Source organism: Panthera leo, chromosome A1, assembly GCF_018350215.1.
Source record: "Panthera leo isolate Ple1 chromosome A1, P.leo_Ple1_pat1.1, whole genome shotgun sequence".
Taxonomy (NCBI): Eukaryota; Metazoa; Chordata; class Mammalia; order Carnivora; family Felidae; genus Panthera; species Panthera leo.
Genome location: NC_056679.1, coordinates 204,202,769 through 204,220,178, shown reverse-complemented (window position 1 = coordinate 204,220,178; position 17,410 = coordinate 204,202,769). Strand labels below are relative to the sequence as shown.

Genomic DNA, 17,410 nt, shown 5'->3' with positions numbered 1-17,410 from the left:
TATGAACTCTCTTAGATCACATTATAAATGTCATATTCATAACATTTTTCAGAAAAATCTTCAAATTTTTCCTTAACAGAGAATAAATGCATTCATGCTTTCTTCGGCTTGAATATTAGTAGTGTTAAAACCATATGTTTGGTTATTTCAGGTCTGTAACAGTGTGTTTAACAGCTGGGACCAGTTCAAAGATCATTTGGTAATACACACTGGTGATAAACCCAACCATTGTACTTTATGTGACTTGTGGTTTATGCAAGGAAATGAATTAAGGAGGCATCTCAGTGATACTCACAATATTTCAGAGCGTCTAGTAACTGAAGAAGTTCTTTCAGTAGAAACACGTGTGCAAACTGAACCTGTGACATCAATGACTATTATAGAACAAGTTGGGAAAGTGCATGTGTTACCATTGCTTCAGGTTCAAGTGGATTCAGCACAAGTGACTGTGGAACAGGTCCATCCAGATCTGCTCCAGGACAGCCAAGTGCATGATTCACATATGAGCGAGCTTCCAGAGCAGGTTCAGGTGAGTTATCTAGAAGTGGGTCGGATTCAGACTGAAGAAGGTACTGAAGTACATGTGGAGGAGCTGCACGTTGAACGGGTAAATCAGATGCCAGTGGAAGTACAAACTGAACTTCTAGAAGCTGACTTGGAACAAGTGACCCCTGAAATCATGAACCAGGAGGACAGCGAGACCACCCAAGCAGATGCTGCTGAAGCTGCCAGAGAAGATCATGAAGATGCTGAGGGTTTAGAGACCAAAACAACAGTGGATTCCCAAGCTGAAAGGGCAGGGAGTGAAAACAGAACACCTATGCCTGTTTTAGAGTGAAATAACAAATGAATATATTTTTAAATTAATGTGTTGGGTTTTTGAACTGATCATGGGCAGTGTGACTGTCCTTAAGCTAACAGACAAGTGGACCAAAGTTAAAGTCTTTCCTGTTGTGAACTGTTTCTATTGAAACAAACTGATTCCAACGCCCACCCCCCCCCACACACACACTTAATGCCACACAGGAGGGATCTTTCCCATAAGTAATGGGAAGCTTTGAGAAGTATTATTTCTGGAAACTTAAATGGATTATATTCTTATTATATAGTTGGGTACGAATGTATCTATTTTCATTGTGATAAGGGTTCTCCCTCTCTCTTTCCCAGGTCACGTCCTTTCTCAGATTTTTTCCATGTTGTAAAATCAAAAGTAAAATCATTAGAATACAAACTCGTGTATTCTAATGCATGTTAGAAAATTGAATATATAGGAAACACAAGGCTGCATGAAGAAAAGTACATTGTTACTGTGCAGTTAAATTTTGGCTTCTGGCTTTCTTTAGTTTGAACAAACTTCTTGTCTATACTGATAGTCACAAATGTCATCTCTGCAACGGAAACAGTGGTGGTGGCAAAATTTGTAGAATGTAAGACAAAAAAAAAAAAAACAAAAAAAACCCACACACACCCATGTGCCTTTTCAAAGCCAACTAAACTTCTATAAAACATCTCTGGTTCTTTCAAAGTTTGTGTTGTAAGGAGCGATGTAGGTGATGCTGTAGTACTTTGTTTTTGCTTATAATGGCAACTAGCAATTCTTTTTCTTGGTAACTTAAGGTAGGGTGAGAAATAGCATTTAATGGCAACTGAAGGGCCATTTCCGATTGGGAAAATTCATTTATATCTGTGGTAAACTTTTTTTTTTTTTTTTTTTTAATGAAAAGTTGCACTAATATTTTACCACCAGATGAAAAAAAGGAGCATCATTTAAAAATTAATGTATTTAAAGTAAAGTACAGAGAAAAACATGTATATAATATATCAGGCTTTGTTTTGAATGAATCTTTTTCCCCGATCCTTAATGTAAAGATCTTGTGCTATAACTTTTAAAGCCATACAAATAAGAGTGCTAAACTGTGGACTTAAAAGTAGGTGTGTAAATATTTTTAATCAGTATTACTTGGAAAATAAAATATAACAACCACATAAAATAAACCAATATGCTATTTTCTTTACCTGTTAAATATTGGGAGATATTTACATTTTTAAAGTAAAGTTTAAAATTATGTGTTCATGACTCGTTTTTCTCTTTACTAGTATAGAAGTGGTTTCGTGGTCCAAGATCTTCACTCATTTGTATTAACATGACTGATACGTGAATTAAGATATGCCGTTCTCAGTATGCACCTCTAATCCCCAAAAATCAGTTCAGAAGAACGGGAGGAGGAAGAGGTTGGCATTTGTGGTTCTTCCACGGTGGGGCACAACAGCCAATGGAATTTTTTAGGAAGAGCCTACTTTTAATGCACTTTCTCCTCTTACCTAGTGTGTTCAGTTTAAAAGATCAGTTCAGCTTCTCCTTTGGTAATCCTAGTGGTTCAGTGGTATCACATTTATGACCTGTTTCAAAGGGAATGGCTTCCCACAAGTGGAGAGGTCACAGATTGAGAGAATACAGGAAGAGGAGATGGAGTTTTTATTTTAAGGTTAAAAAAGTATATGAATATTTCCAAGTCTGTTCTGTTCGGCAATTGGACACTTACACAAAGCTTACATAGGTGTTTTCTTTCTTCAAAGTCAGAAAATGATAGAATTAAATTATATTACATGGAATTTTCAGTTTGCCTTAAGATATCCAGGTTCCTGAGTTAGTTATAACTTAAAAAGAAAAAAAAAAAAATTCCTGACAGATAGTGGTTTCAGGTATGTAAGTTACTAGTTAGTATCTAGCGAATTTTGAATGCTGAAAATAGCTCATGATGTCCCCTTTAAGCCAAGATATGAAGCGAGGTTTATTTTTAAACATAATCTTAAAAAGGCTCTGACCACAACGTCGAGATCATGGACAAAGGCACAACAAAGTATTGAAAAGCACAACAAAATACTAAAAATTTAACATTTGAGCGAACCAGATTTGGCAAGGCCTTTCAAAACAGGTTTGAGGATCAGATACAGTTCCTTTTACTTTTCCCAAAAGGTATATAGGCTTTATCAGTGTATCCTGAATGCCGGTAAATTTGATTGCAGAAGGAGAGGAAAACTACCCACTGGTGGTAAACCATATGTTGATTAGGCTTTGCAGTTTGCAAAGCATTTTACATATAATAAAACAACTATGAAAACCCATGATGTGTATTTAAGAACTGAACTGAATATATTGTTTCCTCTCATTTTACTCCTAGTGGCGTTTTTAGGTCTACAGTGGCAGCTGGTCCTTAGAGTGCCAGACACTGATCAGCAAACGAATCCCACGTGCACGGCAGAATGATAGATAGGAGAGCCTCTTCTGTCTCCCCTATTCCACCGATCTAACACACAGCAGTGCTCGGATTCTCTAACACCAACTGGGTGTCCAACAAGTCACTTTTGACAACAGCCCGAGTTAGCGTAGACTCCACAAGTGATCAGTAGTAGTAGCACAAGACTGCCCTTGCTTCAGACGGTAGCCAAAAATGGAGTACCAAGGATACCTGCACTTCTGCCCTGCCGACTACAAATCAGGGGTCCCTGCCCCCTTGTCAGATTCAATACACTAGAACAACTCAGTACTGAGGAAGGCACCACACTTCTGAGTACAGTTTTATCATAAAGGATACAACCCAGGGGCTCCTGGCTGGCTCAGCTGATTTAAGAGTATGTGTGCGACTCTTGATCTCTTGAGTTGTAAGTTTGAGCCCCACGTTGGTGTAGAGATTACCTAAAATCTCTTTAAAAAGAAAAAAGGAGGTGGTGGTGGGGGGGGGGGGGGGGAATCCAGGAACAGCCAAATGGTTGCAAAGGGCAAAGGGGGTTGGGGGAGTGGAGTAGGTAGAGCTTCCAGGCCCTCCTGGTGCTCCACCCTCCCTGCACATGGCTGTGTTCACCAACCTGGGAGCTCTCTTAACCCCTTAATCTTTTCTTTTTTTACTAAGGTTTCATTACCTAGATGTGATTGATTAAATCATTAGCCCTTGATTACTGAATTCCCTGTCCAGCCCTTCCATCCTGGATATCTTGGGGTGTGGCTGGTAGTTCTAGCCCTCTAATTATGTGGTTAGTTCCTCTGGCGACCACTGCCAAGATCACCTCATTAGCATAAACTCAGGGATGAGCAAAAGGGAGCTTATGATAAAAGACATCAGGAAATTCCAAGGGTTTTAAGAGCTCTGTGCCAAGAACCAGGGTCAAAGACTGGATACATATTTTTTATTATACCACACCTACAATCTGAGATTCAAAGGAACACTAAACAGAACTCTAATAATACATGTAAAACCCAGAAGTCTTTTGAATATGCACAAAAAGAGAAGGTTCTTACAGTCTTACTAGTTTAAAAATGCTACCATCCTCATACACTGTTGAAAGTAGGAATATTTTCGTGGAAATGTAAATGCTTCTGTTTCTGCTACATTCAACTTGGAATTAAAGATACCAAGATTGAAAGGGTCTTTGAAGGTATAGACTACCCACTTGATAATTGGAATAAGCCAACAGTACTGAGGCCTAAATATAGATAAAAGTCTACACCAGAATATCAAGTGCGTCTTAATGAACATCTTCAATTTAGCATGGGTTGTTTTATTTTTTATTAAAAAAATTTTTTTAATGTTTGTTTATTATTGAGAGAGAGACACAGAGCATGAGCAGGGGAGGGGTCGAGAGAGGGGGAGACACAGAATCTGAAGCAGGCTCTAGGCCCTGAGCTGTCAGCACAGAGCCCGATATGGGGCTCGAACCCACAAACAGATCATGACCTGGCAGAAGTCGGTTGCCTAGCCTAAAAGTTTAGCCTGATTCTGTTGGACAAAATAGCTTTGCTTTCATTAGGTTAACACTGTTGGCTGCATCAGGGGAGGGGAGAACCTAAGCTCAATGTTTAATAGATATAATGTTCTGAGCTGTGCTATGGCTCTTACAGAATTTGTCATAAGAGATCTAAATGAGAAGCAGCAGGAATTAAAACTATTAAACACTCACCACCAACAACAATCAATAGGATCCTCTGTAGTTAACTGGAGGCCCAGAAGTGTATTGCTTTAAAATGGTAAATGCAGAGGCTGTCATTATAAATGTATTCTGACCTTATGGGGATATCTTAAAACTACTCTGTGTTGTATAAACATTGCTTCGTTAATCCTGTTGACGTGGTAAATAGGAAGGCAGGCCCTGAATGCAGTATTTTCTTCTCACCTTTCCTAAAACCTAATATCACACATAATTATTCACCCACCTTGTTGGGCATTGCACCAAAATATAGGCCAGGATAGAAAAATCTTGTAACCTAAAAGCATCATTTATGAATCACTTAGTATATGCCAAACAATCATCTCAATGACTTCATGAGGTAAATATAAATGGAGGAAATTAAGAGAAGGAGGAGATGAGAAACAGCTGGTAAAGAATGGAGCCAGTATTTGAAACCAAGGAAATTGACTCCATAGGCACAGTCTTGATCACTAAAATACAGTTACCTTTGTATGAGATCTCTTTGTGGTTGACAACATGGGATTGCACAGAGCAAAAGCTAAATATCCATTTTCTTTTTGGAATCCACATCAGCCCTTGATAGGTTTTGGGGTGGAGGGAGCAGGAGATCAGAAAAGCTGGCAAGATACATGCAGCAAATTGTCTTTTTTTTTTTAATTTTTTTTTTACATTTTATTTATTTTTGATAGAGATGGAGCACAAGTGGGGGAGGGGCAGAGAGAGAGAGGGAGACACAGAATCCGAAGCAGGCTCCAGGCTTTGAGCTGTCAGCACAGAGCCCGACGCGGGGCTCGAACTCACAAACCGCGAGATCATGACCTGAGCCGAAGTGGAATGCCCAACTGACTGAGCCACCCAGGCGCCCTGCGAATTGTCTTCTGATGTCTCCTTGCTGACTCCTTGCCCTGAGACCATACTGTCTAGGTAATTGTTCTCCAACTTAGTGTGTGTCAGAATCTTGCTAAAACACACATTGATAGATCCCACACCCGGAGTTGCGGATTCAGTTGGTCTGGGTTAGGGCCCAAGAAATTGCATATCTAACAAGTTCCTGGGTACTACTAATACCCTCAGTCCTGGAACGACTATCAGTTGAACAGCAGACATAGGACACTTCAAGAAAGCACAGATGAGTAGCCAGTGGAATGGACCTTTTTGACAGTCTTTTTTTTTTTATGGTGTAGTCAGGTGCTACTCTAAAAATATCCTGTTAACTATTGTTCATGTTTATCATTCATGTAATGGACTGGACTAAGGCAGTTGTCTTAGGTTTTATAATTTCAAGCAAGAACATTGTGCTTATTTTCAATAAATCATTGCTTTTCTGTTTCTAAAGTGAAAATGCCACAAAGACAAGAAATGTTAGAGAATAATAAGAAATTAAAAGCCAGAAAGTCAGAATAATGGACTAGGAATACTTTGCTTCTTCTGGGTAACTCAAATACACTTTAGACACAAAATCTTAGCTAATATCTGTTGAGAAGTAAATGCCAATATATGAATTCACTTAAGAGAACAGCTGATCATTAGCTGTGGTTTTGCGGTCTGGTAAACTGCCTATATGAGGACAGAAACTGTCCTGTAAAATAATAGTTATCTATTAGACACAGCTAGGAAACACTTTGGAGGGAATACTATGGGTTCAGAACCCTGGCCCAATTAAAATGGGGCTTATTTAAAACTAAAGACTCAAAGGTAATGGTTCAAATTTGATTTTTATAAATTTTCATAAAAAATAATTTTGCTCAAGTATCAATGGGCCTGGGGCTCTTAAACTATTCTTCCTTGCCCAATTGTAAGTAATACCCAAGTGCCAATTATAAGAACATATTACACTAATTGCTGTATGTGGTTACACGGTCAAGAAAAGTGTAGAGTAAAATTGCTACAACCGTGAGAATCTCAGCGACTCAAATTTCATGGTGAAAATTACATTTTAATGAAAATTTCTCAAGATCACAGTTTTTTTTTTTCTTTCTTTTTCTTCTCTATTTGTTGTATTTTACCTATGGAAGAAAGTTCAATATTGAACATTAGACTAAATGACGAGGCAGGAAGATCTCAAGTGAATTAAATAAAGTACCAAGAATATCGATAGAATTTAAGCTGACTGGCAGAGGCAGGGGCAGTGGCCCCTCATTCAGCCACTGAAATTTGTGACCTCTTTCTTTTTCATTTTGTTATTAATATTAAATTACACCTATACAAGTAAAAGATTCACATATTTTAGGAAATAAGAAAGCAAAAAAATCTACTCTAGGACCCATTAACCAGAAATAACTGTTGTTACCATTACATGAATATATGAATATCTATCTCTACACACACACACACACACACACACACACACACACACACACACACGTGAGAGCAAGAGAGAGAGAAAGAAGGAAAAGGAGAAGAAGAAAAAGAAGAAGGAAAAGGAAGAGGAGAGAGGGAGATGCAGAGAGGACTTTTTAAGGCAGGATTACCATGCTAGTTTTAATTCTTTCAGTTTAATTTTGCTTAATTTAACAAATAAGCAGAATAAAATGGTAAAGCTCAGAAAAATCTTTATTGCAAGAAATATTAGTTCCTTTTTTTTTAATTTTTTTTTAATGTTTATTTATTTTTGAGACAGAGAGAGACAGAGCATGAGCGGGGGAGGGGCAGAGAGAGAGGGAGACACAGAATGCAAAGCAGTCTCCAGGCTCTGAGCTGTCAGCACAGAGCCTGACATGGGGCTTGAACTCACGGAGTGTGAGATCATGACCTGAGCTGAAGTCGGCCACTTAACTGACTGAGCCACCCAGGCGCCCCAAGAAATATTAGTTCTTAAAAGATTTTTATAAAGTTAAGGACAAAGGATTTCAATAAATACTGATTGTGATTCATTTTTAAACTGTCAATTGACCCCCTGCTGTGAAATGATGAAATTGGCATTCTCATGCTTCCACCTTGTGATCTTATTGTATTTGCACTGACAAGGCTTATAAAATCAGTGTGCAGGTTCAACAGCTAATCAATTACAACCAAGAGAGAATTTGTGAAATATCAGATCTGAAGAAATTACCAGAGTGTAAAAGAAGTTAAACAGAAGGTAAAAATCTGGAAAACATGAAAAAGGACATGAGATAGAATGAGCTCTGACATACATAATGTCCAACTCGAAATCCTAAAAGAAAGGTAAAACATGGGAGAGGAGTCATAATCAAAGAGATTGGGAATTTTGGAAAGACATGAATTATCAGATTTAGGTAGCACACAGATCCTAAACAGGATAAAGACATTTTTTTTTTTCTGGAACCACATATGCCTTTTGAGTTGCAGACCCAGTTCTACAGCGCTATGCAGTCTTAGAAAAGTTTTGTTTTATCTCCTCTCCCAAGATTTGTCAAATATCCCTATCAGAGGAAAGGAGGAAGGAGAGTAGGAATAGTCCAACCCCAGGAATAGCCCAGGTTCACATTCAGCAGGGATGCAGTGTACCAGGTAACAATATCCAGAAAATGAGTAGAATGTCCCCATATGCCCTAGAATAGTACCAAATGTGGAACGATCCCTCAGAACTTGAAATAGCAAAAGTAGCTACCACTTATTAAGCACTTATTAGAAGAAGTGCTGACCTGCTTGGGGCCCCAACTACTTAGAGACTGTGATGAAAGGAGCATACTTTAAACACTTTCAGTGGGGGATACTCCCACCAACCACTCCAAGCCCATGGACTCCAGGTTAAGACAACCTAGTTAAACTGTTCGCCAGTAACTTTATCTCATTAATTCTCACAATTCCCAGAGGACAGATGAAAAAACTGAGGTTAGAAGATGCTTGCAACTAAAGAGTTCATACAGCTAATAAGTGGCAGAGCTGGGAGTCAAGGTGTAACTTTATGACTCAAAGGTCTAAACTTTTAGCCACTGCCAGGAGGCTCTCAAAGCATAGAACAAGTACCTCCTGGGTTAGAATCATCCAGGACTACTTTCTGCCAACACAATGGAGCAGGGTTTAGAAAACAGACACTAAATGGACTTTATAGGTTTTTTCTTTTGGAAAGTAATATTTTTCTGACATTAAAATATTTTTTTCTGACATATACGTCCATTGTAGAAAAAAAATGCTGAAAATATTAAGGTTATTTAAACCACCTGTAATTCCACCAGTTCACAAAAAACATTACCAATATCTAGTGTATTTCCTTCTACTCAAACATATCACAAATTTGTATCATTCTGCTTTGTAACTTTTGCTTTCACTTAATATGTTGAAAATATTTCCCCATACTCTTCAAAACAACAATTTTTAACTTCTATATGCTGTTACATTGTAATCAACCTACTGAATGGCCCTTTCTAGGAGAAAACAACACTTCTTTCAAGTGGAGGGAACTGAATGAACAGTCAGTCCTATATGACTGGGGTCCCAGGACTTTCAAGGGAAAGGAAAGCGTGAAGGAATGGTTCTGATTTGAAAGGGAGTAGACCCCAGCAGAATAGCTGCAGGAGAAATAGGGGTGCAGGAGGCTTCTGGAATGGAATCTGGCCAATGGACTTTAGAAGTCATCTCTGATGCTGAAGTTTTCCTTTTCTGTGATAGCCTCAGGTCTTCAGTAACCTTCCAAGCCACTAGAATCTAGTATTTATGATACTCCATGGGGGCATGATGCAAGGGTCTATGAGAGAGTCCATGTTCGGTTGTGAGTTTGAAGTTCTTGGCTTCCAGGCAGTTTCCTTATGAACTCCTATCCTGTGTATTGTCATGTTATAGGATTCAAGGAGTATTTTATATGACATTTTTAAACATGTAAACTGTTACCCTGCTTTAGGAGGAAAACAAGGGGCGCCTGGCTGGCTCATTCAGTGGAGCATGTGACTTTTGATCTCCGAGTTCTGGGTTCCAGACCACAGATTACTTAAAAATAAAATCTTTCAAAAAAGAAAGAAAGAAAACAAACTGATGGCATGTGCTATCTTAGAGACTGCTCTTTGATAAGTTTATTTTTGAGAGAGAACGAGAGTGTGAGTGCATATGAGTTGGTGAGGGGCAGAGAGAGAGGAAGAGTGAGAATCGCAAGCAGGCTCCACACTCAGCACGGAGCCCAATGCCGGGCTGGAACTCACAAATGGGGAGATCATGACCTGAGCCAAAATCAGGAGGTGGATGCTTAACCAACTAAGCCAGCCAACTAAAGGCTGCTCTTAAAAGAAAAAAAATGCCTCTTATCTTTTAAGGAAAGGGCCTCCCTTTAAAGACAAACCTTTCTCACAGAGAACTTTTATCCTGTAAAGTAGATAACCACTCTCATCAAACAAGGAAGCAAACATTCCAGGTTGTTTTGGTTTCTCGCCAATCTCAGTGGCCAGTCCCTGGAGCTGTCCAAGGTTTTATTTCTTCCTCTTCCTGTTCCTGGTCCCTTCAATCACACAAAGAGGCATCAGAGTGAGGAAGAAAAGCACTGACTCTGGAGTCAGACTGCCTAGGTTTGAATTCCAGCACCAGCATTGGACAGCTGAGCAGTCAAATAACCTTTCTGAGCTGTTTCCTTACCTGTCCAAAGAGATGGTAATAATACCTAAAATAAGGTTATCGTGAGGATTTAATCAGTTACTCTTTTGAAAATATTTATAATAAGGCCTGGCAAATAGCAAAACAAGGAATCTTTGGGTTCCCTAATTTCTACCATAAATAGATTTAAAACTCATTCATCTACACTTTTGCTTTCGTAAATATTGCCCTGGCAATCAGGAAGACAGCATCTGGGAGCATGAGGAGGTGGAAAGAGTGCTTGCTGAGCTGTGACTTAGGGTGCTGGTCTTGGCTTTGCCATTAACCAAGCTGTGTGATCCTTGTTAACTGACCTCTCTGATCTCACTTTCCTCCTCTGTAAAATGAAGGACTTGAACTTCAGTGGATAACCTCTAGTTATCCTACGGGTTTTGCTAGTCTGCGAATCGCTTTCTCCGCTCAACACTCAATTCAGTGACTTGGCTTCCTTGTTTGTAAACTGTAAAAATATTTGGCACCTACCATTAGCCGGAGGGTTATAGCTGGGGAGTAGGCAAGAGATTAGGGATTCACAGTCTAAATGACACCATAGGAACTGGATATATTGTATGGGAGGGATCCGGGCAGAGGGTGGCATTAGCACTTCTTTCTGCAGAGCCTAAACCCTGCCAGACTCACCCGAAGGAGCTGTCACGGTGGGTCTGCTGGAAACCCCGTTCTGTTGGTAAGCTTGCTGGGTCCCGGTCTACCAAGGACACGGGAAACCTTTGATCAAGAGGCTCGAGAGGCTCAGTACGAGGCGTGAGCGGACGAGAGCTGTGTCAACCCTCTTTTGGCTGTGTCGCCGGTTCTCATCCATCCCGTAGGAGGGACTCTCTCTGTGAGAGGGCCAACCCCCCTCCCCCTCCTCCAGTGTCTGCGATGGGTGTCCCCGCGCCGCGCACCCCCCCTCCCTCCAGCCCCTCCTTCCTGGCTGCCATAGAAACCTGCCTACGAGGTCCGGGCCCGAGTCCCGGAGCCTGACCGGCCCCTGGCCCCCTCCCCCGGGCCAGCCCCCCGCTCCCTATTGGTCCTCCGGGGAAACGCTGCGGGGCGCCTCTGTCCCCGCTGCAGAGCCCGGGCCGGGGCCAGCGGGCGGGGTTTGCCGGGGCCGCTGTCGGTCAGGTCCGCGGTCCCTGACAGCTCAGGGAGCCTCCCGCGCGGCCACGGCGCCCGCCACCCACGCATCTCCCGCGCCGCGCTCGCTTCAGCTCCAACCGCCCCCAGCTCCTGGCCCCGCGCCGCCGAGTCCGTGAGCCGGGCTCGCCACGAAGGTAAGCGAGGGCCGCGGGGCTCGCAGCCAGCACCTCCACCCCTCCCGCCCCTCCTCCCCCAGGCTGCTGACCTGGTGGCGGGGGGAGGGGGGTGGCTGCGAGCAGCGCCCGTCCCCGGCAAGCCGAGGGGGAAAAGGGGGCACGGCTCCCGGAGGGGCGAGGGCGCGAGCTGGGCGCGGGAGAAGGGCAGGCGCTCCCGGGGGCGAGCGCGAGCAGAGGGCGTTGTAGCCGGAGGCGCAGGCTAGCCGGTGCCCGTGCAGTGTGCGGCGCCCCTGGGTCAGCGCGCGCGTGTGTCCCCGCGTCCCGGCACCGTGCGGGCCCCCGCGTCGGAGTGCGCGCCCGCACGGGAGCCCGGGAGGGCGGCTTCGCGCCCGGCCCGGCGCGCACCTTCCGCGGGGACCCGAGCCCCAGGACGTGAGCCCAGGTGGGGACCTGCGTGACCCGGACTGGCAGAGAGGGCGCTGACAGCGAACGGCTGTGGCCCACCACACCCCACACCACGACGCTCCCTAAAGAATCGTGCTCTTTTAAAGACTGTACGAGTAAGGAGGAACCTCGTCTCTTCCCGGATGCCCCTTCGGGAGTATTAGGAGCTCCAGGATGACCAGGAAAGAATGGCAACGGGGTCTGTAAAATGGCATTTCTGATCAGCTTTTGTGTTCCCGACACAACACCTGGGCAGATGGAGAGGTCAAAGTAACAGATAAAGGTGCTCTTGGGGCAGCAAAGATTCAGCCTTCCGCATTTTTTTCCTTCCCTTCCTTCCCTCCCTCTTCTTTCCTCCCTCCTTGCCTCTCCTGCCCCTACCCCCTACCCCCGTTTCACCCCCCCACCCGCGTTTTCGTCCTCCAGAGTTTAGTAGACAAGAGGGCTCTCTGTTAGACCCACCCTCCCCCACCCCACTTCTCATCCCGTTTCAAAATGGGAGCAAATGAACCACATTCTAAGCTCTTACCCGTGCAATTCAGACAAGTTTGGAAATTAAACAAATCGCGTTTGCACTCGAGTCCGCCGGAATCCAAAAGGGAAACAAACAAAACCAGACCGAAAAATCTATTCCAAGTTAAGTCAAGATTTCAACGCGGGATCTAAAAGGAGTATTTGTGTATGGCAATACGTTGTGTGTGTGTTTTAATGTTTGAAAAATATGTGTCACTCAAGCTTGCATCATCAGTATTCAATGTGATTCACAGAAGAGCTTCAAAAGATGGTTTCTGTTAGTGTTGCAAAAAGCACTTCTAATTTTGGTTGCCATGGTAACCGAAGAAGTTGCCCCGCGCCGTTGATGCGCAGCCTGGCTGGAACCAGGAACTGTTCGTGAGATCTCCTCACGTCCCCTCATGTCACCATGGTAATAATAAATGAGCTTATAAGATACTTGTTTCTTTTCCTTAAAATACTAAAGCCCAAGCATGTTGTTTTCAAATTTTATCTTTCCAGAGTTTGCAATTTGTGACACAGACCTTCCTTCTTAGACAACTGAGTGTAAACACTGCCCTCCAGCCAATCAGCCCCGCTGGCCCAGCTCTCTTCCCACAGCTCGCCGCAATAAGGGGGGGAAGCATGAAGGAGAAGAGTGTTTGGTGTTAAAGGAATCCCGGCCTTGCACCACATCCCCCTCCCCATTTAGCGTTTTATAATTTGGAGTCCTAATCAGCTCTCTAATTAGGAGATGGGGAATGTGGGTGGGGGTCCCAGAAAGAGGTGAATGGAGGAAAAGCTAAGTCCTGCTCTCCATGGACTCCTGTTTTGTGTGCTGTTGAATTTGCCTCATGGGTTTATTTTTGGCTTGACCACTGTTAAGTGGTTAGCCTGGAAAAAACCTTTAGAGAGGCCTTCTTCTGTGTTAGGAAAAAATGTGGATTGGATATTTAGTTTGAGGTGTGCGTTTTTTTCTAGTAACTACACTGCATTTAAAATAGAGGCAGGTTTGTATGAAATCTAAATTTCCCAGTAATAACTACATGTAGGCCATAGAGCCCTCTATGCTCTTGATTTAGCCTGAGGTTTTCAATTAAGATGGATTAATTTGGGGGAAGCAGTAGCATCATTCAGATACTTTCAGTAGCAAATGTTGGTGTCTTCAAAGAACTATAATCCTTTATACAGTACATCCACAATTCCTTAGCAGTGAATCCTATAAAATCAATTTTGTACATTGATGGCACATGATTGGGAAATTTGGAAGCCCCTAGACTTACAGTTTTAAAAGAAGAAAAAAAAATACTTTGTCTTAGTAGGTTAATGTTTATAGCCAAATATGTAGTTTCATTTTGAAGAATTTAAAAATTAAAATATAACGTGAAATCCACCTTCATTTTTTGAGTCTCATTATGGTATTTCTCTAAGGACTAAAAAAACCTCAATTCATTGGCTGATTTTCTTTTGGTTGCTGAAAGGACCAGCTGTTTACAAAACTAGTCTCATTCTATAGTTGCCATCTCCTATCATCATTCTTTAAAAAGTTTTTGTGGAGAAAATAATTGTTTTTTACTTGCTTAATTTTTAAGAACCTCTGGCTCTTTCTTATCAAATATTCTAATGACTCTGTAAAACACCTCTCCTTGGTATTTTCTATACAATGAAATGCATCAGACAGTCCTTAGATCCTTCTAGGCCCCCCAACCCCCATCCAGCCCTTCAAAATGGAGCCCCAGTCTGAACCAGTTCTTTCCTAGCCCTGACATACACCAGCATTCTGAGATTTCCCTTCACTTCCTTTTTGTCCCCATTCTCTGTTCTCTGGTTTTCCTCTTTGTTAGTTTACTGCTTCATTTTCTGAAGCACCCACTTTGGTAGCTTCTTAAGAAAGAGTTATGGGAAATAAAATTTTGAGACCTTGCATGTCTGAAAATGTCCTTATTTTACTCTTGCACTTAATTGATGGTTTGCTTGGGTGTAGGATTGACTGGAAATCAATTCCTGCCAATTTTGGAAGGTATCAGTTAATTGTTTTCAGCTTTCAATGTTGCTGAAAGTTCAATGCCATTCTGATTCTTGATTCTTGTCATGGTATCTATTTTTTTTGTCTGGAAACTTGTAGGATTCTCTCATTGTTTTGTGAAGTTTCACTGAATATGAACTTGCTTTCTACAGATTATGTTCATCTACCTACTGGTCCTGAGGAACTTGTATCCTGCTCTTCTGGGGAATTAATGATATAGACATACTTGGAAAATCATTCCATTTTATCGGTTACTTTTCATTGTCACATATTGATTATTCTTTACTGCATCAACTCAAGATATTTAGTTTTGAATACTTGGTTGCTGCTCTTTGGAATCATGCATGCTGCCAGACCATCCTGCATTCCATTTCTGTTTTCTTACCACTTTTTGTCTTTTAACAATGATCAGTGCTCTCATTCGTATAGGGTCATACCCTTAGCTCTACAAATAGTTTTTATATTCTTTGTATATTTGCTTTATGGGATATGTTGGTTTTACAAGTAAATTAGAGCACAACAACAGTACATTTGCTGTGGACTAATCAATGATGTGATGGCCAAGTCTAAAATAATGAGGCATCCTCCATGCCAACCATTGGTGACCTGCAAGGTAAATATTTCTCTAGAATGTAGACTTGTTCACCCTCTTGTTTTGCATGTGAGGCAACAAATCCAGAGATATTAAGTGTGCGGTCATTTTTCCGGAGTCCCTTTTATTTATTTATTTATTTATTTATTTATTTATTTATTTATTTTAGGGTCAACAATGCATTTTATTATACATCTTAGATTTGTACATTTCACATATGCTTTCAAAGCTTCAATTAACAGACAATATAAAACAAATATATATGTGTGTGTGTGTGTGTGTGTGTGTGTGTGTAGCAGTGGTTCTCAGGCACAGAATGTAGGAGGAGACTGGAGCATGTTTTTCCCCTTAACACAGAGTGAATATTCTGAACCCAAATAGTGAAATGTTTCCATCTGACCTAGCTGCCTTTTTGATTGAATTTTATTACACTGAACTGCTTTAGTAGGCACGATGTTGCCAACAGGAAACAATGAGACTCAAATTTGTAACCTGTATTTTCTTGAAGTCTGTAAGACCTAAATGATTACTTTTCTCCTGATAGAGCTCCGGGATCATCCAGTGAAAATAATATTGCCCCTAACATATCTGGAACATCAGCCTCAGAACCACTGCCCATGGTTATTCAACGTCTTCAGGCCTCACAGGATGAGGTAATGGTATGATGGATTTCTTCTCAGTGTTTCTGGAAGGTGCTCTCCTCATATCATAAGCGTCCTCATCACATTCCCTGTTGCTGGGCAAATAGTACTCTATGACTGTCCCTTACATGCTGTAGCCCGACTGCTTGTACATGTTGACTGCAACTTGGTTAGATACTCTTACAAAGAGATCAACAAAAAATCCACCCTTTCTTTCTGAAGTCTCCTCTAATAACTCCATAAGTTCAGCAGCCAAACCAAGGCGTCGAAATTCTGGGGGGGGTTGGGGGGGGACAGAGAGAGCCGTGACATGCCCGTGCCATTCTTCCCTAGCTTCGGAGCCTTCTGCTTTACCCGCGATCTAACCCGTTAACTCTCCACCAGGTGTCTCTGCAATGATGAAATACCCTAGCCAGTGGGCGAGGTGCTGTAAGTAAAAAGGAATCCGTTACATTTCTGTAGGTGGATCCAAGTTAATGTTGTCGAAGCGGAACAGGTCGTTGCACGTGAAGGCCCAGAGTGTGGTCATCGGCCGCCTCCTAGGCCAGCTCGTTGGGATCCCCACCTGCCCTGCCTGAAGTCGTTCTGCCCTGACTCCCTTTTAAACACTCATTCTTTTACCCAGCCTCCTCTCTCTCCTCGGTTACTTTGTCATATATTCTTTTTTCATTTTTAAAGTTTACCTATTTATCTTGAGAGAGAGAAAGAGGTAGAGGGAGGGAGGGGCAGAGAGAGAAGGAGAGAGAGAGAACCCCAAGCAGGCTGTGCACCGTGAGCACGGAGCCCTTATGTGGGGCTCAAACCCACCAACCATGAGATCATGACCTGAACCAAAATCAAGAGTCAGAGGCTTAGCTCATTGAGCAAACCAGGCTCTCCTCTGTTCCTTTCTTTAAACCTTTTTTCTTTATTATAAAGAAATATTCTACTTCTTTGTTATAAACTATGTATTATAAAACAATATATATTCCACAGGTAGCAAGAAGTAGTGGTTAAGTCTTATTTAGTTTTAAAAATAAATTTTATAGTTAACGTACAGTGTAATATTAGTTTCAGGGGTACAGTATAGTGATTCAGTAATTCTGTGCGTTACCTAGTGCTCACCACAAGTGCTCTCTCTAATCCCCATCACCTATTTCACCCATCCCCCTGCCCACCTCCCCTCTGGTAACCATCAGTTTGTTCTCTATGCCAAGGCTGCTTCCTGGTTTCTCTCTCTCTCTTTTCTTTGCTCATTTGTTTCCTAAATTCTACATATGAGTGAAATCATATGGTATTTGTCTTTCTCTGACTTACTTCACTTAGCAGTATATTATCTAGCTCTATCCATGTCATTGCAAATGACAAGATTTCGTTCTTTTTATGGTTGAATAATATTCCATTGTATATACATATGCCATTTCTTTATCCATTCATCTATTGATGGACATTTGAGCTACTTCCATAATTCGGCTATTGTAAATAATGCTGCTAC

General features: G+C 41.8%; 2 protein-coding genes, 1 long non-coding RNA gene and 1 pseudogene across 15 annotated transcripts in view; 2 read left to right on the top strand and 2 right to left on the bottom strand.

The window, feature by feature from the left end:
• ZNF131 (zinc finger protein 131) overlaps positions 1-2,072 on the top strand; it is a 30,288-nt gene extending 28,216 nt beyond the window's left edge. For 11 of the 12 annotated variants that reach the window (XM_042950607.1, XM_042950599.1, XM_042950615.1 and 8 more), the window contains one exon: positions 152-2,072. In XM_042950607.1, the coding sequence (XP_042806541.1) occupies positions 152-838 (687 nt within the window). In that variant the 3' untranslated portion in view covers positions 839-2,072. The remainder of the gene's footprint in view (positions 1-151) is intronic. The other variant, XM_042950646.1, reaches the window with a different exon arrangement.
• A 4,867-nt stretch (positions 2,073-6,939) lies between these two features.
• LOC122201885 lies at positions 6,940-11,361 on the bottom strand. Its single transcript, XR_006194361.1, has 3 exons — positions 11,125-11,361; positions 10,199-10,354; positions 6,940-6,971 (listed from the first exon to the last, which is right to left on the bottom strand). It is a non-coding gene; the product is annotated as an uncharacterized LOC122201885 (long non-coding RNA).
• A 90-nt stretch (positions 11,362-11,451) lies between these two features.
• NIM1K (NIM1 serine/threonine protein kinase) overlaps positions 11,452-17,410 on the top strand; it is a 63,830-nt gene continuing 57,871 nt past the window's right edge. The window contains exon 1 of one of the 2 annotated variants that reach the window (XM_042950549.1): positions 11,452-11,759. The gene's annotated coding sequence lies outside the window, so the exon portion shown is untranslated. Of the gene's footprint in view, positions 11,760-15,867; positions 15,949-17,410 lie in introns of those variants that run through there. The other variant, XM_042950540.1, reaches the window with a different exon arrangement.
• Positions 15,917-16,537, bottom strand: LOC122226794 (annotated as a pseudogene).